Source organism: Grus americana, chromosome 9 (assembly GCF_028858705.1).
Source record: "Grus americana isolate bGruAme1 chromosome 9, bGruAme1.mat, whole genome shotgun sequence".
NCBI classification, from domain to species: domain Eukaryota; kingdom Metazoa; phylum Chordata; class Aves; order Gruiformes; family Gruidae; genus Grus; species Grus americana.
Genome location: NC_072860.1, coordinates 14,682,310 through 14,709,786, shown reverse-complemented (window position 1 = coordinate 14,709,786; position 27,477 = coordinate 14,682,310). Strand labels below are relative to the sequence as shown.

Below are 27,477 nucleotides of genomic sequence, written 5' to 3'. Positions count from 1 at the left end.
CTGCTCCCAGGTCCACCGGGGCTAGAAAGATGTCACTCCTGCTTAAACAGAGCAGCAATATTCACAGTGACAACCTCTGAGCCCGACATACAAACTGATGCTCCAGAATGCAATCAGAGCACCTCAACAGGCATGGCTGGGGAAACACACCTCTAGCAGATATGCTATAATCTAGGTATGGATTTTGGCACTGATGACCAGGAACTTGGCTCTGGAAGCCTTGTGACAGTGCATGAGAACAAGGAAACCACAGCAACACTGTACGCTTTGTTCATACCGACCTACAAGATTCAGATTAAGTTCCCCTGCAGGCTTTAAAGCAGGGAGACTGCTTCCCCCTAGATTTTCTTCCAAAGACCAACCTGAGTTAAAGAGAAGACATGCCAGCCACCCACTGCTCACCCTCTTCTCCCCACGGGGAGGGAGCTGTACCTGTACACTGGTTGCATTTCCCTGGCAATGCCAATGACTGCTCCCTCCGGGAAGTTGTCAAACTCATCAAACAGGTCTCGAATGTTGGTCTTGTACTTCAGGTCCAAGTCTACCTGGATGATCTGTGTTATTTCTGAAAGCACAAAGAGGAAAAGTGAGCTATATGAGACAAAATTGTAACTAGTGATTACTGACAGCTACTTGACGAATTACACCCAACAAGGATTTGGTACAATCAGCCCCATGGGCAAGGCTCAGCCGATTCCGAGCAAACGCAATCCAGCTGCAACCTCTACATAAAGGTACCAACCTTCAAGCATCACGACACCATTTACCACTGTGCATTTTAGGTATGATTTACTTCAGAAACCATTTCTGGTGACCTCCTGCTTCTATCCACCCCCTCCCTCCTTCCTTGCAGAAGACTAGTTTTCCACATGACTGACAAAAGCAAGAAGTAGCTTCAACCCAGCCTTTCCCTTTCTGGAAGTGCTTCTGCAGGAGCAGCCACACAAAACCCCATGCTCACCTTCTGCTACCTACTTCTGGCAAAAGCTACCAACTCCATGAGTGTTTCCCAGCTCCAGCCCACAGAGCATCCCCTGGCTCGAAGTATCAGAGCAATTCCCATCACAGACAACATCAGTAATTCACCCAGCCACAGGACACCCTCAGTAACACCTGCACAAGCTCATTAGCTGCCAGCAGCCTGACACGGGCTTCCCCGAGGGCAGAGATTACAACCCCCTGCCTGCACAGAACCGCTGGCGATCTGCGGCAGCCTGGAAAACTTTATTATTGCCAGTGGTACTCTGTCAGAGACAAGAAGGGTCATGCAGACATGGAAGCATCTTCCACTTGCAGTGGGAAAATAGAGAGCAAGGAGAGGCTGGAGGACATCGTTATCAAGGCCAGGCCTGAGCTCGTTAACAGGGTCAGGCCCCTCCCTGCATTTGTCATAGTCTCCTCTGCAGGACAGGAGACTGATTGATGGAGATGTTGCTTGGGAGAGGGTGCAGGAGAAGTGCCTTGTCAAGACTGCTTGTCCTGGCAGATCTGGGGATGCTGTATGGATCACAGCAGGCTGAGTGGAATGCGGCAAATGCAAATGCTACGAGAAACTGGACCATCAAAAGGGTTCCCCCAGCCCTGGGCAAAGCCATGGTCATCTTCTGGCCAGCCAAGCTCAGCTCTACTCGGGGACTGTGAGCAGAGTAGAGCCATCCCCCATGGCGTTATCTAACGCCACCGCTATTTATGTGTGTTACAAAAGCCAAGAGCAAATTGGCCAGGTTGCTTAGCGCTTGGCACTAATTGGATTATAAAGACTGTGTCAACTTGTTTCGACCCCACTCATCATGCACAGGTGCCGTTACAGCTTCCTGCAGGCTAGGTGTGCATGTCACCACCGCTTTCACAGCCATCAGCAAACAAGGCCCTCATCCTTCCTCCTGCCCAGTACTTGCAGGCAGGAGTACAAGCCCAGCCTACCCTCACCTTCTGCTGCCTGCACCCTCCCTGGCTATGGGCAGGGCTTCCCATCAGGCTGGCGTTTCTGCAGCACTGCCCAAGCTCCAGCCTTCACGCCACCGTGGTTCCTCACCCCCTCGCCCCGCCATGCTCAAGACAGGCTGGTTACCCCTGGTCTGCTGAGAGCAGGAGGCAATCGCTCTGTTTTCAGCCCCCAAAGCCACCGTCGGGACTAGAGACTCAGAGATGCTGAGAGCAGCCAGGCAAGAGCAGCTATCCTTGGGCACAGGAACGCAGCTTTGCCATTACAAATGCGTTCGTCACTTTGTGTATCAAGCAGACACTGGGCTGTACAGCAGCGCTGAATTTTTTGCAGATCCTGCACTAATCTGGAGCTTTTGGCAGTTGGTTGTATCTACCACGCTGTCCTCATTTAAGAAGGAAAAAGCTCTGTGAGGTTTAGCAAGAAATATACTGCTTACTCTGTGAAGCATCCAAGCAGAAATATAAATCAAGGAGAAATAGTATCTAAGCTACAACCCAGGCTGTATCTCAATTTATTTTTTTAACATCCATCACTCTCTGTCTGCTAAAGGGAAAGGCCACACTCCCTTTAGCCAGCAGTACAGCAATCCCCAGGCCTACCTAGTATTTACCACCACCATAATCCTCTGTTTGCAAAGATTTAAAACCCAGGCATAGTAATTCACTACAGGCTAAAGCAGGTCTTGACCTGAAAGCAATTTCCCTCAGCCTTCCTAACTGCTTTAGAAATCACTAGCACAACTCAAGCAGATGAATAGGCAGAGTGGAGGATTTCAGGGGAAGGAGACATATACCCCAAATACCCCAAACTCCCCAGTGGTCCATGCCACAGCGGTGCAAAACCCCAAATCCTGAGCACTACCTCCTCCAGGGCGAGGAGACCCTGGACTTACAGCACAAGCTCAGCCCAAGAGAAACAGCGGGGGAGCCCGAGCCCTCCAAGGTGCTGCAGAGGATGGGGAGAGGGGATGGGGTTCCCAGGAGGATCCAAGCACGGCTCACTCTGGTGCACAGCAGCTTTCTGATTCCTCATCAGGTTTCAATTAAATCAGCCGTGAGGCACGTCATCTGATTGTTCTCTAAAATTACAGATGAGCGCTAACTGCAATTAATCACAGCAGAGAATGAAAGCTGAGCTTGGGGGAAGCTCCAATCCCAGCCCTGCCTGCCCCAGCACCCTGCACTGGTGCCATGCTGTGCTGGTAGAGCCTCCCAGGAAAAACTCACTGACAAATTAGACCCAGAGAGCACAAAGTACTTTTCCTTTTTTTTTTTTTTTCCCCCTTAAAGCAAGCCTGAACTGCAACACTGAGACAAAAATGAGCATGGGTGACATTAAGCGCCGCTTTGCCAGATGCAGCTTACAGGGATAGATTAATGGCCAAGATGATTTCTCTGCCTGGGACTGGCAAGGGGCCAGGCACTAATATTTATGATGTATCATGCTCTTTTGCCCTCTTACAAAGCGCTTTGTCCTGGCTGCCATATGGGGGTAGAGGAATCGCGTGCTCTCTTAGGCACAAACTGCTTGGAGGGGTCCAGCTGGAAATGTGGGAAAAAGCTGAGAGTGTTTTGCTCAGCAAGCAAGTTTTTTTGACTTTGCCATACTATATTTTACCCTCTGCTCCATTCAACTCCAGCTCTTCCAGCCACGGTGCATAAAGGGGAGTTATGCCACTCAAGGCAGAGATGATCTCCATTAGCAGTGACAGCTTTACAGCACAGGCTGGCCCCGTTTAATGTTCATAATGTTTTACTGCAGCCTCATACCAGCAGCAGAGCTGCTGGCTGGGCTTGGCTCAAACCCTCCCTCCAGCCACGTCCAGAGGAGAAAGACCAGCTTAAGGGATGCACGATCCCACAGCAGGGTCTGCAGCACTGGAAACCAGGAGAGAAAGGCAGTGCCAGTGCCTTTGCCACCAGCGAGTCTCTGCTTCCCCAGTGCTGCAGGCAGCCAGGGCAGAGGCATGCAGCAGCAGCGTACATTCCCCATGGCACAGACAATGCTGCCGCCCTCCATGCGCAGTTGGCGCATCCACAGGTCACCTAGTGATGGCCAAAACTAATCTCTGGAGCACGACATGCGATTTGAGAGGCTCCTATGTGAGCTATAAACCTCCTGGACACCAGGCATCCCTGGGTGTAGGTGTGGGGAGCCCAGGGTGGTTTGCCAACCGTACATTGGGCTCTAATAGACAAGGCAGAAAACACAGAGCCCACAGTTTGGCATCCGCGTGCAGCACAGGCTGTTCTGCAGGCAAACTTACATCCATCACAACAACCTTCTCTGTATGAGGGTCGCTACCCTGGCAAAGCTGAGCCCAGATGGCAGGCGCAGGGCTGGGGCATAAGCGCTGGCCTTGGCTCCAAACCCTCTTTCTCCATGCAAACCACGCCAGATCTGGGGCAGAGACGTGCCACCACCGGCAGCCACCGTCACTCCGCAGAGAGGGAAAAAGAATGAAAATAATAACTTGTGTCCAGGAACAAATAGCAAAATGGAGAGCTGCCATCACAATGCAAAGGGCAGAAGTTGTCCCACAAATGGCGTGGTCTTAATCACTGTTAACTGAGCAGTGGTTTAACAGCTTTAGAGTAGAAGAAACAAGAATTGAAACCTCCTGGAGGTGGTGTAGCTCTTCAGCCCGTTGACACAAGCTGAGCTCCCTCCTCAGAGTACAAAATCCTGCCTGCAGCTGGTCTGGCAGTGGAGATGCTGCAGGGAGCAGTAGGATGGCAGGAGGGGACAGGTCACCACCCTGCCATGCTGCACTGTGCCCAAATCTCGCAGACGCCTGTCACCAACGCCAGTGGTGATTTGGCTCTGCTCCCGCCATCCTCTGCACCGGGGTCTCCACCTGTCTCAACAAAACAGTTTTGAAGGACCTAAGCACCTTGGTGCACCATGACAATGAGGAGAGACTCCTCCGACATGTATCAGATGGGAGCACCCTGACCTCCCTGCACATCCTCTGCATCACAGCAGTGACTTCCAGGGCCAGAGGCTGGTGCCTTGTGCTCAGGCAGAGCAGAAGAGGCGAGATCAAGGCAGATACCACCACGACTGCTGACCATGCCTTGCGTGCTGCATGACCCAGGCATGCCGCTTCGCCTTTACCCATGGAGCCAGCAGCACCAAGTCCTGCAACATATGGACACAGAAGCCCCCTCCACCCTTCTGGAGACTGCGTGGGGGCCAATGGCCTCACAATGGCAGGGCGATAGGCAGGGACAGCAGCTGCCAGGTGCAGAGCAGCTCAGAGACCCTTCTGCAGGGACAGCGGTGGCAGCAGCCAGCATGGGTGACACCGTGCAGCAAAGGGACAGGAGTGTCCCCTGCTGGCTGCAGCTCTGGGAGTTGCAGGTCTGCTGCTGGGGTCTTGGGAAGGGCCAGGGGGTGGCTGTGCGTTTTGCCACCTGATTTGAACCATCACAAAGAAGAGGGCCGGGCAGCCCAGGATCTCTGAGTTGGGATCAGCAGGGCTGGAGGACTCAGATCTGCTGGTCTGCAAATGCTGGGCACACCTGGACAGCTTCCCCTCCACCTCTCTCCATTGCTTTGAGTTTGGCTCTGACTGCCGATGATTTTTTTTGCCAGAAGGTTTTTTTAGCTGTCCCCATCACGACAGGGTGAGGTCCCAAGGAAAGGAGGAGCTGCGAAGGACCAGCAGCAACTTTCAGATCACTGCCCTGGGCAATAAACCTCCTGGAGCAGGGCGGCAGCAGCCCCTGCTCCAGCGGGCAGCGTGCCTGCCGGCAGCAACGCGTGGCTCTGCAAAGCCGCCCGCGCTGGCTGTGAAACCAGGATCCTCCGCCCTTGCCGGCTCAGAGGGATGCGTGTCCAAGAAAAACACCACTCCTGCGGCCAGCACCAAGGCCAGGCAAGCGACAGGCTCTGGAGGGCCCCTGCACGACCTGGAGGGTGCTGCCCAGCAGCAGCAGCTGCCGGCCATCCCCAAAAGTCTCAGCTGCGGTGGGAAGCAGAGCACAAGTGCAGCTGCAGTGCTGGGCGGCAATGCCAGCACCACAACAAGCCCAGTGTGGATACTCACGGTTTATTTATACAAACACGCTGAATTGTCCATCCTGCCCTTCATTAGAGGCTCCCTGTGTTTGGCTCACCCCCCTGTGCTGCCAGCTGCCCCCAGCTGCTCTCCCTCCTGCTGTCAGCAGGGCTGTGAGCAGCTTCCTCTCTGCTTGTGTACTCCCCCTGCCAGGCCTTATTTTCTCCACAGATAAACTCTGCCCCTCTGCTTCCAGGATTAATCACTGCTGCCTGCGCAGCTGACCCCAACAGCACTGGAGAGCCTCGCCCAGAGGAAGGCAGCCGAGGTGGGGCCATGCATGCATGCAAGCACAACACGCTCTGCAGAGCTTGCTGCCAGTGTGCTGGTGACTGGGGGCTGCAGTCTGCCCTCCCAGGACCCGATGCTGCTCTGGAGCCCATCTTCCCAAAAGCAGACAATCCTACAAAGCCCTGCGCCAGCAAAGCTTGTCAAGGTGCAGACAGTTTACCTTCCAGCTGCGCACTTAAATGCAGGTCCTCATCTCTGCTGTGCACCCAAAGGTCCCCTCTCCTCCCTTGGGGCAGCCTAGGAGTGCCCCTCCCCATCAAGCAGCCTCCCCTCGCTGCAAACAGAGTGCCAGGGGAGGGCAGGAGGTGACGGGGGACGTGCCCAAGCACCCCGGCTGCTAACCACGCCACGATGCTGGTTTCTGTGGCACCGATTAGGCACCCAGCAGAGCAGAGGCTGCTGCACAGCAATTCCAGCCTATCAGCTAATTAAAAAATTAGGCTACCTGCCAGAGACAGATGACAAATCATTGCTACCACCCACGCAGGGCAGGCACCTGGGTAAACTCAGGGGTCTGGTGCAGCAGCAACGGCCTTGCATGCTGATAGCAGCATCATTTTGCTCACCTTGCTGCACACCCCGCAGCCACCTCCAGAGGGATGGGGAAGACTCAGCAGGAGATGGATGTGTTTTGTTCCAGGAAATTAATTTTTCCTGGGTATCCAAGTGTCTTCTCGTAATCCATCAAGGTCTGAGGGACTAATATTTAATGGTGCTCAACACCTCGGCTCTTAACCGGACTCCAAGGCAAAGAAATTGGTGAGCAGACAACAGCTTTCAGGATGGAGTTGGAAGTGCTGCTGAAGGAGGAGTGTGAAGACACTTTTTGGAGCTGGAGGAAGAGCAGCAGGAAACCTTTTAATCAGACAAAATAAGGTTTAATTCCAGGTTGCCATAAATTACAAAGCCATGCGAATGGAAAGCTGTGAAGTTACAGGCGGGTGAGATGGAAACCAAAAAGAGATACAGGAAAATAAACGCACTAAGGTAGATGAGCTCATGTCCCGATTAACTGCACAAGGTGGGGGAAGGGGCTGCAGGGCTGCAGGCAGATTTTGTCCTTGTTTCTTCCTGCTAAGCTCTAATGAGCTATGGCAGAGCGGGGAGCAAGGCTGTGGGGGAGAGCAGCCCCGGCATCAATGCCGGGTGATGCCCAGCAGCTTCCACCCTTTGGGGATGGGGGAGCGGGGCTGCCTGGGGAGGGAGGAGGGCAGCACCCACTCCAGCACTGGGCGCTGATAGCCCGCCACTCCGTGGGGAGGGGGAAACAGCCACACGCGCCTGCCCCGGCCTGACAGATCTAGGACATCCAAAAATAATCAATGGTGCACCGCAGCGAGAGGCGGCCAGTGGAAACTATGAGAAGTGACACCAGCCCTGGGGGCTGCGGGTCGTGCCAGCCCCCAGTGGCAGTAGTGCCGCGGGGAAGGGGCCTCTGCCGTGCCAAGCACCCAGGGGCTGCCGGGTACCTGCTGAGCAGCATCCGCGTCTCCCTCATTGCAGCAGCCCTATCAAACGGCTCCTCCGCAGCACGGCTGGGGCCGAGGGACTCTCCTGCCAGGAGAGGCACGTCCTGCAGGCAGCCAGATGGGGTTAGCATCTCATTTCGGCAGGTGAGGACCCCCTTACAAGGCCACAGCCTCCAGCATTTATCTGGGGTGGGTTTATTTAGGTCTGATGTTGCCTGGTCCCAGAAAGCACCATGAAAACAAGTCCCACTGCACGACAGGCTTGCCTCAGCAAGGAACAACGGCTGGCACTGCTCTCCCTATTGCTTGCAAATCTTTCACCCCAGCCTCTTCTCATCACAGGATCTGACATGAGTGCGTGCAGTCCAGAGACAGGCCAGGGGAGGAATCTGTCTGTTTTTCATGTGGCCACGGCATGAAGCAGGGAAGGAGGTTTTGAGAGCACACCAGAAACACTCCCTCCATCCCTCTAAAGATGGAAACATTTTTGCCAGAGTAAACCCTTCAGCTACTGCAGCATCCCATGGGAACTGTGGCTTGGGAGCACGTGGCTCTGGGGCCATCTCCCACGACTCCACCACAGATCCCAATTTTCTGTGCCTCCTCACAACATGTCCACTTCAATAATGCACAATCAGGCCTGGAGCATCTGGGACGCAGGCACTCTCCTCCTAGCATTCTCCCAACCCGCTGCATCTCTGCGTACCCCTGATGTGGTGGGGCTCAGCAACAATGGCAATGCTCGGCCAGCAGGAAAGGATCAGGAGTGACGCTCTCTCAAAATGCTCATTTATTACAGTGTAAGTCGCTGAGTTTTGTGGGTAGCTGCACCGTGCACCAGGAATCGCTCTGCAGTTGACAGGAGGAAGAAGAGGTGGTGATGCTTCCCCATCTCCCTCTGCTGGGCTCCACCTTACAGGCCCCTGATGCACATTTCTCTGTTCATTGTCTGACGCAGGATTAGTGCACTGTAACTCACTGCACACAGGCACTGCTGAGGGGAAACACTGCATGCAGTCACCTGGCACCCCGCAGGCAAACAGAGCCTGACCCGGGCTATCCCACATCACAGCTGCAATGGCAAACCCTCATGCATGCACACCTACGTTTTCAGGACGCTGCCCTCCTGCTTTTACAGAAACGCACTAGCAGAAGACAGTTACTTGTCAAGGCGTTGTTCCAGCAAACGGACTGTTTTCCTGACACCTCTCTGCTTAACCCACTCCCCCCGGCTCCCAGGCTCTCCACCTCCACAGTCAGCGGCAGGCGTGCTCCGGGTGCCTGGCCTCGGCACAGGCAAGGTGCCCCAAGGCAGAGCGCAGTTCAGCGCTCGCTCCAACACGTCTCTTCCCTGGCCTTTGCCCTCCCTCCAGCGCTGCTCGGTGGGAAAGGCGTAAGCTGATGCTCACAGAGGCTGCTGTCTCTGGGCTGGGACTCCCAGAGCAGGCAAAGGCTGATAGCAGTTTCATGGGAGACCAAGCCGGAGCCAGCAGCTGGAGCCTGCTGCAAGCAGCACGAAACCCCAAGCGGCCTGGGACTTAGTCATTAACAGGCAGCTTGGACAAACATTATAATCTGGTCTATGCTTAACAATCAGTACAGCTGTTGATAATGAGCTGGAGAAATTGCCCTGTTCAGAGTCTGAGGCCAGGGAGACCACTGGACTGCCCGTTTGATCCTGGTGTGTCACAGACGTTAAGTCTGGACACCCTCTATGAAGCTGGTGGTGCAGCTCTCTGCCAGTGGCCGCTTCCCCGGACACGGTGCCAGTTATTCACCTGCGATAGCCGGACGTGCTTCCCCCCACCACACACAGCCACGTCCCCCTGACGTGCTCCTGCACAGCTTGCAGCTCGGGGAGATCCCGAGGCTTGGCGTCTATCAGACAGCATCTTGCAATGATTTCCTCTTCCAAGAGGCAGCCCAGCATCTACAACGTCCTGCAGCAAGGAGCTCCATAGATCACCGCACTCTGTTTTAGACCCGCCTCTCACCAACTTTAATGCTCCCCAGTTCTTGCACAAACATCTGCCTCGCATGGCTCGTGGCTTCATGGACCACACCGTAAGCTCCTCTGCCAGCCCTCTCCCAGACTGGAGGGTCCCAGTCAGCCACGTCTGTCCCGTACAGAAGCCACTGCTCTTCTCTGAACCTCTTCTAGGTTTTTTCCAACATGTTGATATGCCATAAATTTCAGCAATACATAATGATCAGTCCTGCTCTGTTTTCCTTCCTCGTAGCTCCTCACCTTTGTTTAGTCACACAGAAACTTACTCACTTCTCCCACTGCTGCTTAGTTCCCTTACAAGCCTTACCCTGATGAGTAACTTATCAAATGTACCTGCAGACCAAGCTCCTGAGTTTTCAGTCAGCAAGTCTCCAGGCGCATCTTCACAGTAGAGCACCACCCAGCTCCTACTTCTCTTATCCTCTTGTAAGCACTGCAACCAGGGACTTTAATAACTTAGTAGTATCTCACTTCACCAATTTCAATAGTGATAATTAGGTCAAGTAATTCCTCACCAAACATTTTCTCCCAAATATTTTCCAACACATCCACTTTCTTACCCAGATTCCTAACACCAGAATAAACCAGACAGGGGATTTGCTCTCTTCTCCCTCTTGGCCCCACGCTTTCAAAGCATTTAAAACAGGCTGAATGTGAGCTGAACAGCATTTGCCTCACTCCCTGGCTGTTAGCTAGACACCTTCTGATGGCTCTTGCTGTCTGCTCTGCATGCACATGGAGCATCTCTGGGATGCAGCAGGCATCAAAGCAGAAGAGACACTGGGCGTGAGGAGGAACCATCCTGTTGAGCTGTTTTCCTGGAGATCTCCAAGCCTAATTTTATACATATGCTGTAAGAGATCCTGTTAGTGGAATTAAACATTGCAGTCACACCCCATCCTGCTCTGCACTCTTCCCTCCACCACCCGTGTGAAGACACAGAGCCATGTTAGCAGGAGCAGGACAGCCCATCCTCGCTGGCACACCTTCTCCAGGCAGACATCCCAGCTGCTACTCTGCTCAGCTGCATCCCACCGGGTCTGGGGAGCAGAGTCATGTTCCTCTCCCTGTCCACCCAGAAAGGTACCAGCATTAAGGAGTTAGTGCTTTGCCAGCGCCTGGAAGACGCAGCATGCTGCACGAGCGCTAACCTCATGCATGGCAGAGCCCAGGGGCCCTTTGCACCCCGTGCTCATCTCCCACCCTTCGTCAGGGCTTCTGCCTCCAGGCTGGGACAGTCAGTGGGAGACAAACCCCAAGAGCTTACCCACACACTGCCAGGGGGGGACAAGGAGACCGTATTCAGAGATTATGCTACTCCCCAGGAAAAATACCAGCTGTTCCTACCAGCCAGGAAACCCTGCTGCCTCCAATTTGTCAAATATCATCTTCAGTCAAGTTCTGCTAAATATCCTCACACCACGTGAGGCATAGTACCTCCAGCCAGGTTTCAGAGACTCCCCTGAGCTAACGGACTCCACTCTTCTGTCCAAGCTGGCAGAGCCAAGCCACAAAGCTGCTTCTCCATCCTGTCCCATTTTCCCTCTGCTCCTTCTCTCCTCCCACAGGCTCATCCTGTTGCAGCACAGTCAGCAAAACCAATGGAGTCAAACACCAAACGGCAGTTTTCAAAGCTCTGCCCAAGCTGCTGGACGCTGATGTCTCTCCCTCAGCCCACCAGCTGCTGAGGACATCCAGCTGCTAAACTAATTCTTCCTGAAAACTACCTGACTTGGGCCAAGGATGGGGACCAAGAATTCCCTGGGAAGCCCACAGCTTCCCCAGACTGCCCCTCTGCCACCCCATCTCCTCCTTCCTTCGCATCTTGCCTGCCAGGCAGACCTGCCCAGACGTTGCTCCTTCGCATGTCCATAAGGAGGGTGATAAAAAGCTTGCTGAGTCCTCTTAAGTTACATGACTGAAATGACAAGTGATTAGAGGGATCGAAGCCAGTCACGAAGTGAATGGCCACCTCTGGATGTGCAGACTGAAAAGGAAATAAAGAGGTCCGAGTCCTTGTCCTCCCTTCCCCTCCTAGCACGGCTCTGCAGGTCCCAAGACCATTTCATGCTGGCATCATCCTCATCCTGGCAGCTCCTCCTAAGCCTGAACCCCGCTTGGCCTCTCCCTGTGTAACGTTCCCATCACTTCTCCCTTGCAGAACCACTGCGATGCATCGAGCCCTCCTCCAGCTCCTCAGGCCTGGCCACACCACATTAAAACAGGATTTATGAGCCTCAAGCACAGACTAGAATTATGCAGTCTGCACTTCTGCACGCTGCATACCAAGTCCCCAGCTGGTTTAAATCAGATTAACTCCACTGATGTAAGACATTTAAGGCAAGAGAGTTCCATGATTTACACCAGCTAAGAAGCTGTTATATTATAGTTTGGCAGCTGCAGGTTTTAGATCTGAAGTTTTTTGGGCAAGGATCCCAAGCAACAGTGAAAGACAGAGCAGCTGAGTGGCAAAACCCATTTATTCTCAGTGCAATGTGCACACAGCCAGCACGTGTTCCACAAAAGTCTTTTAAAAAAAAGAAAAATAACCATGGTGTTCAGTTTTCAGTGCCATCGGTCTGCAAAGTCAGTGCCTTGTCACAGCTCCAATGCTCCAAACAAATCACTAAGTCATGATACTACGGAAATGCCTCCCTTCAAAAAATGATAAATTTGGGAAACCAAAGCCAGGCAACTTCAATGCAAAGGTCGCTAGCTAGTGAAAAAACCCTATAGACTGATTAATACAAATGCAAACAAACACACATGAGAGTTTAATATTCAGATCAGGGACTTCGTTTCTGCTGGAGGATGCTTAAGCTTCCAATCAAATCTGGCTTCCACAACAAACTGGTGCTAACACGATGGAGCCAGATGTGCCTGCAGAGGTGCACAAAAAGAAGCAGCATTCGGGGCAGGTGAAATGGCACAGAAGTGCACCAGGAAAACTGCTAATACTGCCTGAAAAGGAAGGTTTAGTCCTTTCTCCTCCAACTTAGCAAAGTGGCTTCCTCACGCCAGCAGAGGCTGGTTTGTGAGAGCCAGGAGAGCGGCAGGAGCCCAGTGCCATTCCCACACCACCCGCAAGCCTGCAAGTGGGCAGCAGAGCTGCAGCCTTCCCTGCTGCCTCCCGTCCGGTGCCGGCTGCGTGTCGGGAAGCAGGGAAGGGGCTGGGGAGCCCTGCCAGCCCATAAATCACCAGGCACCCAGCGCAGTAAATCTGACCTCCTTTGCAAGGGAAATATAAATCAGCTTTACTAGCAGCTTCTGAAACAAAAACTAAGCTCATGAAACTGTAAAAATGCCTCTTTAAACATCCTGTGCCCCAAACAGACCATTGAAAGCCCCATCAGGCTGAGGGAGAGCAAACAAGCTTTCCAAGAGATGAGACAACCAGCGGGTTGATGAACTGAGCAAAGGCTTTTCAGACTGAGCAGCTTCTTGCTGGCAGGCGGCACAACACGGATATCTTTAGCGCATGGTAAAGACAGGGTAGGGACGAGTGAATTAGCCAGCATTAATACCGTCATTTGTATTCAGCGTACTTCAAAGTACTCGCAATGCAGACATCACCAGACAAAAAAATAAATTACCCAAGTCTAATGGAGAGCAAAGTACAGCACATTCACTGGAGATCAGAGTAATGAACGGTGGGATTGGATGGGACCCTCGGACCTGCCTTGCCCCACAGCCCTTGGGGAGGGCAGGGGGGGACAAGACATGAAGCAGGCCACCTCCTCCCTCCCTGCTCTTCCCTAATTCCTGCCAGCACAAATTAAACACCACTGCCCCACCACTTAATGAGCTAGCGTGGGATGGCTGTGCCTCCCAGACAGGGGCATGGCCAGAGAAAGCCTCATGAACTGGTGCAGAGGCAGAAGCTACCGGGCAGAGCCAAACTGGGACAGGGCCCAGCAGGGGACAGGGGAGTTGCCCCCATAACACCCCAGCAAGAGCAAGACTGCACCTGAGATCCATGGTAGGAAGACCGCAGGGAATCTTCTGGCTGAGCAGAGGCTCCAGATGCCGAGGAAGCTGCCGGTGGTGCTAGCCACCAGCTATTTCAGCAACACACACGTGTGGGAACGGGCTGCCACCGCGTGCCATCCACAACCAGCTTCGAGAGGCTGGCCACCTCTCCTCCTGGAGCAGGCGTACGGCCAGGCAGGACCCCAGGGCTCCTTGCCGCCACTGCCAGCGGCACCCTGCTGTGGCACAGGGAGGGCAACAGGCAGGGCTGGGGGAGCTCCGAGGAAGGGGTTTGGAGCACAGAGATCCAACACCCTCCCCGTGTGACCAGTCCAAGGCTGGAGAGCACGCTGGACCCAGGAGAAGCACCCATGCGCAGCTGGGGAAGGAAAACATGGCATCAACTGAGCCAAGCCCTCTTTGCCAGCTGCCTTGTTTTCCTGCAGATTTATTGTTGTTCCCGCACTCAGTAACAGCAGAGCGAAGGTGCAATAAGGAAACTTAAGTGATCTGTGGCTGCTAATCAGCAAAGCTTTCCAAAAGCTCACCAAAGCCAAGAGGAAAGGCTCGACAACTGCTCTCTGCTGACGCTTGCTAGCACACAGCCGGGCAGCCGTGCCACGAACATGAGGCACCTCTTTCTGCTGACACCCCATGGGGAAAAGGGCTGTAATCACACACAGGGCAAGCACACTTGCTCCTGTCTCGCCTCTCCTACCGTCTCAGGGTGCGAGGGCAGGGCCAGCTGCGGCACAGATAACATCCTGCCAGCAGAGAACTGGATGTGAGTGGTCTTGAACCGAAGGGTCCATCACTGCAGGGAGGAGCAGAACCCTGGGAGCCCACCCTAAAAATTTGTTAACTTTCTTTGCATTTCACACAGCAATGGATAACATACCAGTGCAGAAGAGAGTCTGTGTTGCCAGAGGCAGCTGCTACGGCAGCTCAGTGGAGGCTTACCTTTGGGCATGATGCGATGCATTGCAACCGACAAGAAGAAGATCGAGTCACTGTAGTAGGTCCCCGATCCAGCACTGAAGTGTTTCTGCATGGCTTTGACGATTGGAAACAGCTTTTCTGTCAGCTCGTTCACATCATGGACTATTACCTAGGAGAGACACCAGAAACACCACTTAGCCGCTGCCTCGGGGGACTGCCCCAGTGCTGGCAGCCTTTGCTCAGCATGCACTGGCACGGGGAGAGGGGGAGGTTGTTAAACACAAATACTGCTTGTGGCAGTGCAGCTGCACAAAGGGGCCCGACTGCCCTGGCCCCTGCACACCACACAGCCCCCTGCTGCGACAGTTAGCTAAGGCGTCAGGGAAAGAAAGGAGGGAAGGATTTTTACGACCATTTCATAAACGTGAGATGGGCTGACAGACTCAAATCCATACATACAATCAAGTCTGTTCAATGTTTGGGGTTTTTTTCTGGTCTGTTCCCACTGCCTAATGCAACCACATATCTGGTCTCCCATATGGAGTCCGTCAGAAGAGGTGACGGTTCACTCCAGGCTCTGGCATCCTGCCGTTTTGAGGCAAGCCAGACCACGTCACTTACCCTGAGGACCAAGACCCGCTCCCTGCTACAGAGGCAGGCTGCGACAGGGCCAGGGACGCAGCCCGGATTTCCTGAACCTCCACCCAGCATGGAGGCAAGCTCTGCAGCACGTCCCGCCGGGGCTGGAGGGGGAGAGGGATGACGGGCCACAGCACGCTGATGAAAATCCAAGTATCAGCAGTTACAGCAGAGCCAAGCATCTTCTCTAGATGGATCTCAGCCTGCTTGTGCTGGAGCTTTGCTCTTGCTCATCCAGCAATGCTCTGCACTCCTTAGACCTGCTGGAGCCCACGCACTAGCGCCAGCACATTGCGCAGGTCGTGGCTATGGGCCAGAAACAGAAGCAACTGCAAATGTACCTTGTCAGCGACTGAAATTTTACAAGCTTGTAAGTAATTTTGGTCAAAGTCTGAGGAACAGGAACTTTCATGGAGCCCAATGCTCGTTATACACACAGAAGGATGCAGGTCACTGAATCACATAAGATAACAGGAGGGATTTTCAGGGTAATTAAGAGGGACAAGGGACATGACCCTGGTGCGGATAAGGGGGAGTGCAGGAACTCAAGTGTGGAAACTCGAGGTCGTGCCGCCTTCTTCAGGCCAGGGAAAGCAGGAAGAGCCCAGCAGGAACTGAAGGCCAGTGAGGACACGACTTTACAACAGTACTTGAATTTTGGAAAGGAGAGCCTATATCCCTTGTTTGAGGGATACAGAGACACTTCTGTAAGGCTTCAGCAGGGAACTCAACCCCATGACTCCATAGGTCCCTTCCAAACTAAACTATTCAACAGTTCTATGGTTTTACTCCTTTTTCCTACTAAAACTTCATCTGCTCAAGAGCAAGGAGCCCTGCACTATGCACTTAAACATACAAGATAGAGCATTTGCTTTTTTTAAACCTAAATCAAGTCAAGTGCTTCAGAGGAAAAGGCAGCCTGAGCGGGTGCAATGACCATCCGTCCTCTCTATGAGATGCACAAGGGCTGCTTTGACGCCCAGCGAGGCTGGCACAGAGACAGAGCCAGGGAGCAGTCTGGAGCTTCTTCCTCCCACACTTTCTCACAGAAAACATTACCCTGATCAAAGTGCTCTCACATCCGAGTAGAGTTTGCCAGAGGTGGGGAGCTGCTCGTGGGACCCGCAGTACACCGAACAAGGCACGGTGATTGGCCCATCCCAACCCTGGGCACAGCAGCCGAGCACACAGTGAGGTACTGTTGGAGGACACCCCAAACACTCGCCCTTGGCCAAGGGCTCGATGCTGGCCCTTGCCGTCAGCTGGGCGCTATACGACAGCCCTTGCACAGCCTCTGTGGCCAGCGTGTCCCTCGACAGGGCGGCCGTGCTGCTGGCGTCCCGGCTGCTGGGCTCAGGGCCAAGTGCCTGCGGGAGCATGGCAGGCAAAACAGAACAACATGTACCAGGAATTGGGAGAGCTCAGCAGCAGTCACACCTGGCTTTGGATAACACAGCATACATAATCCTTCCCTGAGACACCGTCGGGGAGGAAACTCCGTTACCAGGAACATTACGGCAGCATCTTGCCCCAGCCCTGCCAAGCTTCACCAGCACGGTTAGCACCAGCAGCACTGCAGGAACAGGCAGGAGAGCAGCACAGCTGCGGGGAGCAGGTCAGCAGCACCAAGCGCTGCTGACGGCAGCTATCCCCAGGTGACCAAACACAGCAAAACACCACTATTCTCCAGGTGCAAAGGCACTGAGCTCCACCAGCACTGGGATGCATGGTGCTCTGCTCCCAGCCCAGCTTGGTACAGGCAGCTTCGGGGTCTGGCCGGACTGGAGAGGAGAGGCATGGAGGAGAAATACAGCACCTGTAACCGCCCTTCTGCCTCCAGCAAAGGCAGCCTGAGGTCTGCACAGCACATAGGAAACAGCTGAGCAGGGGGAAAAAAAAAGTCAAACCAATTCCAGTCACCTCTGAAATGAGCAGAGTGCCAAGCACCAGTGGACAAAAATCATGGGAAAAATACTCCTGAAACTCCAGACACAGCATCATATGCCTTCCCTCCCCTGCCAAAGAAAACAGGAAAATTTGTGTCTTTTGCCCACCCTTTGGTTAGGCACTTTTGCAAAGCAAACTCCTGAGCAGCTGAATCTTCCTTCCGCAGCCACAGGCCAGCCAGCTTCTCCAGGACTGTGAGGGCTTCTCCTCTGCCCACTGCTGACTTTAGCATAGCTTGTTGATCTGCTGCTAATTTTGTACTTTGATATTTATTTGTGTAGCAGCTTTCAGTAAATCCCCGTAGCTAAATCCAACCATGTTTGCTGAGGACATTAAGAAAAGTAAGTTCTAAGGGTTTCCTGTGCAAGCACAGTTTTATAAACACACATCCTGCACTGAGAAAAGACCCTCTCAATTGATTCACTAGAAAAAAACCAACCCACGTTTTGTTTCTCTTTAACTTTCCCTCCTTCTCATGCCAGGTATCTTTGCAGCTCTCTTGTAAGCGCGGGGTGACGGCAGCTCAGTTACATTCACCCCAGCATGTCTTCGCACAGTGCCAGACCCACGGAGGAGTCGGCATTTGGCAGCATCCTCCACGGGGCTGATCTAAACAAGCAACCAGGAAGAGCAACGAGCAGACAGCAGTTAATTTTATTCTCGGAGGGGAACGGAATAAATAAGTGATATGAATCAGCACAAGGAGTCAGACTGCGCAGCCCAGAGTTACAGGAAATGGGGCAAGCTCGGGCTCTCTCTAAGCACAGTATCAGCTCCTGAGACATGCCCAGGCTCGCTCCCGGGCACTTCCTGCTCGCTGGGAAGTTGGACAGGCTGCAGAGATCACCCTGCAACCCACGGTGCAGGACACGCTCTCTGCAACTGCGAGCATAAAAGCCCTGGTAGAAGCCCAGCAGAACCCCTCAAGCCGGGGCTCGGAGGCCAGGGCACGGGCAGGAAGGGCACGGCCTGGCTGGGTGCCAGCGTGTGGCCAGTCCTTCCTCCGGCACCGCTGCTCCCCGGTGCTTCCCAGCCAACTTCCTCCGTCCTCACCGCTCTCCACCCCATGCAAAAAAGCCGTGCAGGAGCCAGCTCCATCACGGAGCACCAGCTCCATCTGCCGCTCGCCATCGGCACACAGCGCTCCCGGTTCCACATCTGGGACACATCTGCACAAGCACTGTGGGACCAGTGACACCATGTCACAACCGCCCCATGACTGAGACAGCTCAGGTCTGCCCTGCCCTGCTCAGCAGGGAGGGTCCTGTGCCTAAGCTGCTCCCATGCACCCCACCGAGGTGCATCCCAAAGTCCCCCTGCTCTCACCCTCCGCATCCTGCCCTGGCAGGCTGCAGCTGGCTGCTTCAGTCTCCAGGAGATTTTGAAGGCTCCTGAATTTGCTTAGGGAGAGACAAGAGCTGGCCCATGACCTTCCCCCAGGGTTGGGATCCTGGTCTGGTTCCTGGATTTCGCTCTAATGGGGGACCTGGCTGATCCCAGCTCTGCTAGGAGGGAAGGGCAAGGGCAGCTCCAAAGGCAGAGCCCAAATCACATCCCCATGAAGAAAAACTTACATTCATGGCTGTCATCAATCCTGCCAGAGCAGCTCAAGCTGCCCTCTGAGCACGTTATCAAGCCTCATCTCCAGGTCTGCTCTAGCAAAACAGTGTAAGAACCAGGAAAGTGTTCTGGGGACACCAAAAGAAGCCAGGAAAGCCAGGTCTCAGGATGGAGATGGGTTACTGCTGGAGCCACCTAAGGACAAGGTTGAGGATCAACCACCTTCAACATTTAGCAGCACAAAAGTTCCAAGTTATGGTGACGTTTCCTGCTGATAAAGAAGAAGAAGGAGGTAGGCTACAGCAAGAATAAAAGTCACTGTCACCTGCCAGTGTACCAGAAATTGTCACAGTATTAAGGACGAGGTTGTATGCTTCAGGAGCATACAACAGCCTCTGCTCTCTAGGAACTCTCCACCTAAACAGAGAGAAGTGGATAGATCTGAAGCGTACTGCCAACTGCAGGCTAGCTAATGAAACCGGGATACATCAGGCTCTGCCAGGAGAGGGAAGAAGCTGTCCCACTGAGCAGAAACCAGTGAGATCTCACCTGAGCCCTCCAGACCACACTGCTTGCTCACAGCCAAGAGAGATCAGTTCTGGCGCAAGACCTGCTCACCGAGCCGTGAGCCAGGCTTTACTGTGAGCCCACAAGCACCTACAGACAGAGGCCCACCTCGCAACACTCATCGCTGCACACCCCTACCTCCCACCCCCACCTCACGCAACCTTTAACTTGCAAGCCTGTGTCCTCCTGGAGAAGCAATGCTGGCAAGGCTGCCCACAAAAGAGTTAGGTTTCTGAGAAGGGCAGATGGCAGTAAGGCAGCCACAGGCACACAGCAGTGTCTGCAAGGGATCTGCACGCCACGGTGGCCCGGGGGTCCCCGCTCCAGGGGACACGATATCACAAACCTGAGCTAGGGTGTCGCACTGCACCGTCATGGGGCACTGCTAGTCTACCCTGCTGCGGCAGGGAGGAATCCTGGAGGTAGCTGTGCACCCCCCCCCAGACAGTGAGCACTGCCGGCACAGTGCAGGTTACCCACTGCGCATACGTGACCTGAGTGCCAGCACTAGTAAAGTGCTGTTTAAGGAAACAGAGAGGTGGGATTATTTACCAACAAATGATCTGCATGAGCAACGTTAAGGTTACATCTCTAGTTACATCTCAGCAGAGTTCAGCTAATATTAAATACCTGAAAGATGAGAGATGAGAAATGAAAAGTTACAGCAGAAGTAAAGGACACTTCCAAGCAATGCTCTGCAGCGGCACCTCAGGACAGGAGAGTCAAGTTACCTGGAGTCTCTGAATTTAACACTCCTCCAGTTTTCAGACACCCGTTCAATGTGAAGGAAAGCCTGACTTTGCATGGACTGCACCGACTACATTTTTGGGAGACAGAACCATTTCTCTGACAGGTAGTGAGATGAACATTTGCACGTGGAAGCACTCCAACCTTTGCAGGCTCTCCGTTCGCTTTTTCAAGAGCTGCTAGCAGGAAGGTGACAGCCTTTTCTGATCACGGTCCTGCAGGACCACTTGGGAAGCCATCTACGCACAAACACACGTGGGTCCTTGTGCTGAGACGCTGAACCGGGGCTAACAACAAGGGCTCTAGAAGAGGAGCCGCGTTGCTCCGAGCAACTGCTCTTCTCCAGCAGAAGTGTTTTGCCAGAGATGTTCCCGGGCCACGCAGCCACCCAGTCCTGGGCAAGATCGTCACCGAGCTGCACCAGGACACCTCCCAGCAGGCAGCAGCAGGGACCACGGGGTCTCAGCTCACACAGAACCAGCCCTTCCAAAGATTCAAGAGACGGGAGAGACCGCAGCCTTCTTCAGCACAGACGGGGAGCAAACACCCTCTGTAGGGAGCTGGAGCAAGGGCCGTCAGTTGAGAAAGTTTCTTTTCACTCCACTGCTGCTTCCTCTGTCTTACGGGAAGACTAACGCCGCTCAGAACCCCGGGCAGGGAGGGCCGGTAAGCGACAGCCCCAGGAGACGCTCGGGCAGGGCTGCACGCACCCGCCGAAGCGTCCCGGCGGGGCGGGCGGCAAAGGCCAGAACCGCGGTGCCGCGCTCCCCACGGGCGCCCCGCCCAGCCGCGGGAGGGCTCCGCGCACCCCCGCCCGCCCCGCCGGCCGCACCTGGTGTCGGAAGGCGGCGCCGCGCAGCAGGTCCCGCAGCAGGCCGAGGCCGATGTCCCTGCTGGCGCCCTCGGTGACGAGGTGGAGGTGCAGCGCGTCCCCGCTGCCCAGCCGGCCGTGCCGCAGCAGGGAGCGCAGCGCCGCCTGCCCCTTGGCGCGCAGCGCCGGGCTCCGCTCCGCCTTGGTGAACATCATCAGGAGGTGCAGGTCGCGGCCCACCCCCGCCGCCGCCGCCGCCTCCCCGCCGCCGCGCTGGGGGTGGCGGTGAGCCGGGGAGGGCGGCGTGGCGCGGAGGCGGCGGGTGGCGCTGGAGAAGGTCTCCCCGCCGCCGCCCAGGTAGTAGAAGGCGCAGACGGCCAGCGCGGCGGCCAGCGCCAGGGCGCAGGGCTGGGAGCGCGCCCAGCCCCGGCCCCAGCCCCAGCCCCGGCCCATCGCCGCCATGCCGGGGGCGGTGCCCGCGCCCGCCCCGCGCCCGCCCCGCGCCCGCCCCGCGCCCGCCCCGCGCCCGCCCCGCGCCCGCCCCGCGCCCGCCCCGCGCCCGCCCCGCGCCCGCCCCGCGCCCGCCCCGCGCCCGCCCCGCGCCCGCCCCGCGCCCGCCCCGCGCCGCAGGGAAGCCGCTGACAGCATACAAAGGTTTAATCAAGTACAGTATTTACAATCCTTACAGCATGTACAGTCGGTTAACTACAAAGGTAATAGTGCGTTTCAATCATTTACAATGACGAACTACAGAAAACTACATTCAAGTTTTAGATACAAAGTCTACAGCCTTGATAAATGCGAACGAGGGCTGGTTACACGTTCTTTACAGTTACACCTTAAGGGGGGAAGGGTGCACAGGGGAACGTGAGCATCTTACTGCTGGAATGCTTAAAAAACGCCAAGTACAGAGAGATGTGTGGATAAAGAAAAAAAAAGTTCATTTTTTCAGACAGAGTAACCTCTCTGCTTGAGGAAACGATTATTTCTATCAAAACATGGAAAACTTGGGATCCTAACAGAAAAGCAAGTGGGATTTTTTTTCCTCCTCTCTCATCTCCTTCCATGGGAAGAGAAACAAGAAAATAGCATATGCAGAAAGAGAAAGCAAGCATATGAAAGGGGACATACCAAAGTGGTACATTCATCCTTTGCCCCAGTATTGCCTTTCTGGAGTTGTCCCTGTTTTAAAAACGTGCTTTTGTGCAAGAAGAAACATCCATCGGTGAACAGTCAGAGAGGGTAGTTTGCAAAACTGACTCTCAAAATACTGTCAGTGATTAAACAGAATAATCAGCTCAATCCTTTTGACAGTGTAAAACTATTACAGCCTCAGTCCTTACACATTATTTGTAATTCTGTCAAACGGTCCTTTCACAGTCACCGTGACATTTGAGATTCTCACGATCAAGAAGCAGAGTTCACATCCACACTTTGTAACAGATGGCTGCAGAGAAGCACCAAAGCCCTGGAAACGTCTCAGCCAGTCCTGTGCCTAAATCGAGTTCTCACCTTTTTTCTTTAGTGCTACAAAGTTTTTGCTCTACCCAGGAGAACTCTACTAATTTGGATAACGCATGTGTACGGATGTCATAGTGCAAAACAGGAAAAACTTCCTCTTGTATGGGGATTTGCTGACAGCAGTTGGAAGGTCTGGTTGCATTTTCTAAAACTATTTCAGCTCAGTATATAACTAGATAAAATATAAAACCCCACAAAGTGAAAACCACAGCATTGATACAAGATCCTTCCTTAGCACACTAACATTAGAAGCCACGAAAGGTACAATCCAAAGCCGCTGACATCAGTGGAAAGACTGCCACCAATTTCAGTGACTTCCTGGATTAGGTCCTAGTCGGCAAGGAGCTGAAGTCCACAATGTACTAATGAACAACCGAAACGCACGTTCAGACTGCCGTATGTGCAGCTTGTGAAAGCAAAGACAGACTTCTACCAGACTTGGGCCTTCACCCAAATTGATAGCAACAAATTCCAGCATGTCTAATGTAATTTAGTGGCATAATTCAGTATGACAATTCAGAAATTTAAGTTTATATGGACTGTACTGACATTAACATAAAGTATGAAACCTTATGGACAATCAAAACAATACAGACCACTAAGGAGACACTGGACACCATTTTAATCAACAGGGAAAGTGAATTACACCTCTGAAATCAAGATGCATCAGAATATATGTTGAGCTCTTCGACATTTGTCTTTCCAAGAGACTTTTGGAACACGTGATCTAACTCTGGCTAGGAACAACATTACAAAAATCTTCCAATGGTCTATCTAGTAAATTACTAAAAATCCATGTGAAAGCTGATTTTGAACTGTGTCAGGAATCTACTGCTTTGTACCTCACTGATTAAGACCTACTATGTATCATACCTACAGAGAAACAGGAACTGGAATTGAAGCTTTCCATTATCTGGTACAGAGTACAAGAAGTTAACCCACAACAGAGCCTTACTGTCTAGTATCCTAGTTATACTCAGATACATACTGTAATAAAAAGGGAAGTTTTCTAACATTACTGAACAGAAGATTAGCACTTGAGTCAGAACTCGCTATGGAATCCAGATCTTCAGAGCCTTGGGGATAATCACACTTTGTGTTACCAAGGGCTGAATCCTGCAAGTTAAGAGAGGCCAGCGTCGGGCAGGACTAAGCCCTCAATACCTTGCACAGAACTTCATGGCATACTCATTTTAGTTGATGAGCAACACGTTGGCACGTGTATTGCACCTGGCCTGAAAAAAAAGCTTTAACTGAATGCGGTTTATACTGGACATCCCAGCATACCTAAAGGGATTGGGCAAGGAGGCTGTGGGATCCAAACTGACACAGCTACTCCCTGAACCATGAAAACCACAGAGCTCTCGACAAGAGTAATACAACCTGGGATCGGGTTTGTTATTAGTCCTCTAGCATAAATAGACCCATACTGCTTCCCAGACAGATGAGAGCCAGGAATGCAACACATCTGCAGAGCTACAGACAGGGAAGAAACTTTTTCTGTCTACAGGAAGTCATCCTGCAAAATTTGTCAGAGATTGTTGTGGCTAGGAAGGAAAATACCAGTGGAGATTTGAAGTAAGTGTCTGGGACATTTTTCCAGCAGCATGGACTGAGATAGCAATTATGCCATTAAGTTTTAGGTAGCTTTACATTACAGCCAATCACACTATATACTGCCTGTCATGTAGGCTGCAAAAGACAAATCTTTAGAAAAAACTTGTATCTAAAGTGTATACTACACATAGTCATATCTTACATTGCCCCATCTGTACACTGGGAATTTCACTTTCTCTAAGATCTACCAAAACATCCATTGCTGTTAAATATTGCAGATTAGGAAGTATATTATCATTTCATAGACAGCTATTTAAAAAACAACTTACTAGAAATTACTGCTTACAGGTGATATTCCTAAATTTCTTATTATTCAGACTAAATACACTCTTTAAATGGGCAAAATCTGCTTTTCCTAGAATAATTAGAACATACATGAAGCAAGAACTGTTTAAGATTCTTCTGCTTGGAAAAATAATCTATTGGACAATTCTGAAATGCTATTAACTTTGCAGCAATAATCATCCAGACTTGATGTATTATTATACATTTGATGCAAAATTATAAATATTTGAATTACCGTGTTAAAACTTAACATGCCAGAAAGTTTAATTTTACCATAGTTTACAGAATCTTTTTACCCAATTTTGCTTATCTTAGCTAGCTTGGAGAAAAGCCAATTCATTTACTAAATACATTTAAACAGCGGGTTAGCATAATGCCATGGCTACCAGGATTATTAAAAATTCACGTTGATACTATGTTACCTAAAAATTCTCCTTAAGTTGTCCATAGGGCAGACAAATAGAGCATAAAGAATTGCATCTGCTGGTTTAGGGCTTCAGGTGATTACTATCTAGGTATTAAATAACCTGACACATAAGCATCTATCTACAGACACCGTTTAGGCATGCACATCACCAGTGGAGCTCACTATTGAATAAAGCAAATTGTGTTGCTGCCCTCCGAACGCAGCTGGAGACTGTGCTCATTTGTTACTTTGCACAAATGTGCAGTGAAATTCCTAAGGTTTTCTTGTGCACACCTTAGTTTAGGCAACATGTATACATACCCATCTTTGTGGATTATATAGAGGGTACTGCTTCCTGATATAAAAGACTGATTGCCCTAGATTTAGGGTGGCTGCATTACATATGAGATTTTATAGATTCAGCTTAGGGCTAGTAGAACAGCAAAAAGAAAAGGTAACAAACAGCCTCTGTACAGCTGCTCTACACAAACTCCATTGGCTCAATATTTATTTTCATGTCTCAAATGTCAAGTTTTGATGTGAAAATACTACAAACCAACCCCACATCATGTCCAGAAGGATTAAGTTTATTTCTCATGAAAGGTTCCACATGCTTATTTAAAGTATACTTGCTGCACAGAAAGTTTAATTTAAGAGAAAAAAATGAAAATAGACTAGTCTTAGAAGTTTGGTCCTCCAGGACATACACCTATTGTGACTGACCCGCAGTCACTAGCATAAAGGCCAGCCTGGTGTTAAAGCTTCCACTGTGAAAGAGCTTGCAAAAGGGCAGGAGTTACCATGTCTTGTTATTAACAGCCTACCTCTAACCAGAGTCAGCGTAGGAACAAGAGAATCTGTTAAGTTATAGGCCCACAAATAGAAGAACTCAGTAAGTCATTACTCGATTTCCGTTCAAAACAGTCCCAGAAAATGCAATCCAGACCTTCTTGTCAGAGGCATGTTCTTTATGGCAATAGGGAGAGTGATGACAGCAGTCGATACTAAATAGCAAAGCTGGTCTGACCATCCTGCCATCCCGAGTCTGCAGCACGTACAGCTGCGCCCTGCTAGTTTTAGGTACGAACTGCAGACAAACTTCGTACTTGCTAACAGGTACTACTTTTATACTGAGCTAGCAGGTATTCCTTTTTTTAAACATCTTCAGCTGCTGAGGTATACGTACTGTGAAACATAAAACAACTCATACATTTCCCCAGCTACCACAATCTAAAGCTACATCAGAGTGGTCATTTTATCCAAACTATCTAACAAAATGCATATAATTCATTCTGTTAAAGTAAAAAAAAAAAAGTCTTGCACTATAAGGATCAGGTTCTTTTCCGTCTTGACACTTAAGACTTCTGGGAATCTGACTGCTGGAAACGGTTTAGCTTCTCTGGATTATTTGATGCCATTTGAGAAAAGTCACGAAAAATATCCTGATAAATTTCATCTCCTAGGTAGAAAAGAAAAAGGAAATGGTTTAAAACATTTGTAATAGTTAATATCACCCACCATTGCACAAACACCCTACTGTGCTACCAATTACTGTATAACACTTACTCATGTATAAACATTGCTTATAGATGGAATGATGCTGATGTGAACTCTTGGGGACTGTTTACTCGCATGCACATTCTGTAGAAGCAAATTAAAGCCAAACTATACCTGAAATAGTACCTCACAGGCAGCCACACAGAGGAAAGTTCAGAGTTAGAAAGGAAAAATGAAAGCATTTTAAAGCAATGTAAAAAGAAAAATGTTTATTAGCTATTAAAGAATAAAATCCTTGTTTTTGCAAGGAAGTGTAACCAAGATTCTCTTTAGAAAAGTAGAATTATGGCATAAATAAAAATTTACTTGGAAACAGAGGTCAGAAATCTTACAGCCAGCCAGAACTCTTCATGAAAGAAACAATCAGCAAGCAGTAGTATAAAAAGCAATCTTAAATAGAGAAATTATTGTTCATAAATCCTTTTGGCCTATTACTTCAGCAAACAGATTTTTACCTGCATTACTGAATATTCATTACATCTTTTAGTTTTATCTACAAGAGTGATGATACTTTCCTTAAATTTATTTTTTTTAAAAATCTTCACCCTTTGTGCTTAAACACAACCCGACTAGTAGTGCACATTCCAAAATGAGGGATGGCAGCAATTTCCACCAGGCCTGTCTCCCTCCCCCTCCCTGTCTACACAGGAAAACACATTCAGGAATGATTACTTCTTGAGTCATTGCCAAGCCATTCTTCTGCCACTTTAAAATCGACATTTTCACATTCTTTCATCTGCTGCAGCATTTTTTGGGCCTTAAGTTCAGGTTTCATTTTAAAACATTAACCATACCCTATTGCCTTCAAAAGGAATTAAATGAATAAAACATTTGGTCCGGTCAGGAACTATGCAGCCATCCAAATTTTACTGTCTTCCCAACACAGGTGACCACACAGGACACAAGATTCCAACACTACTGTTCCTTGCTGACAGCTTAATAGCATGACAAAGAAATCAACCCAAAATTTCTCTCTCCATGTATGTTGAACATTAAGATTATTTTTTTCCCCAATATGATTGTGGAAGAAAAGTATTATTCCACCAGTTTTTTTCCAAAGGGCAGTTTTAAAAATGATTTTTTTGTGTTTAAAAGTTTGCACTACAGTGGAAAGTTACACTGGTTTTGTTTTT

At 51.3% G+C, this 27,477-nt stretch overlaps 2 protein-coding genes across 5 annotated transcripts in view; both read right to left on the bottom strand.

Moving 5' to 3' along the window:
• Positions 1-21,447, bottom strand: part of XXYLT1 (xyloside xylosyltransferase 1) — a 37,948-nt gene extending 16,501 nt beyond the window's left edge. The window contains exons 1-3 of the mRNA XM_054835893.1: positions 20,980-21,447; positions 14,709-14,856; positions 433-565 (exon numbers count right to left, since the gene is read on the bottom strand). Coding sequence (XP_054691868.1) covers positions 433-565; positions 14,709-14,856; positions 20,980-21,420 — 722 coding nt within the window. The 5' untranslated portion in view covers positions 21,421-21,447. The remainder of the gene's footprint in view (positions 1-432; positions 566-14,708; positions 14,857-20,979) is intronic.
• A 150-nt stretch (positions 21,448-21,597) lies between these two features.
• Positions 21,598-27,477, bottom strand: part of ACAP2 (ArfGAP with coiled-coil, ankyrin repeat and PH domains 2) — a 68,796-nt gene continuing 62,916 nt past the window's right edge. For all 4 annotated transcript variants that reach the window (XM_054834912.1, XM_054834914.1, XM_054834913.1 and 1 more), the window contains one exon: positions 21,598-26,246. In XM_054834912.1, coding sequence (XP_054690887.1) covers positions 26,143-26,246 — 104 coding nt within the window. In that variant the 3' untranslated portion in view covers positions 21,598-26,142. The remainder of the gene's footprint in view (positions 26,247-27,477) is intronic.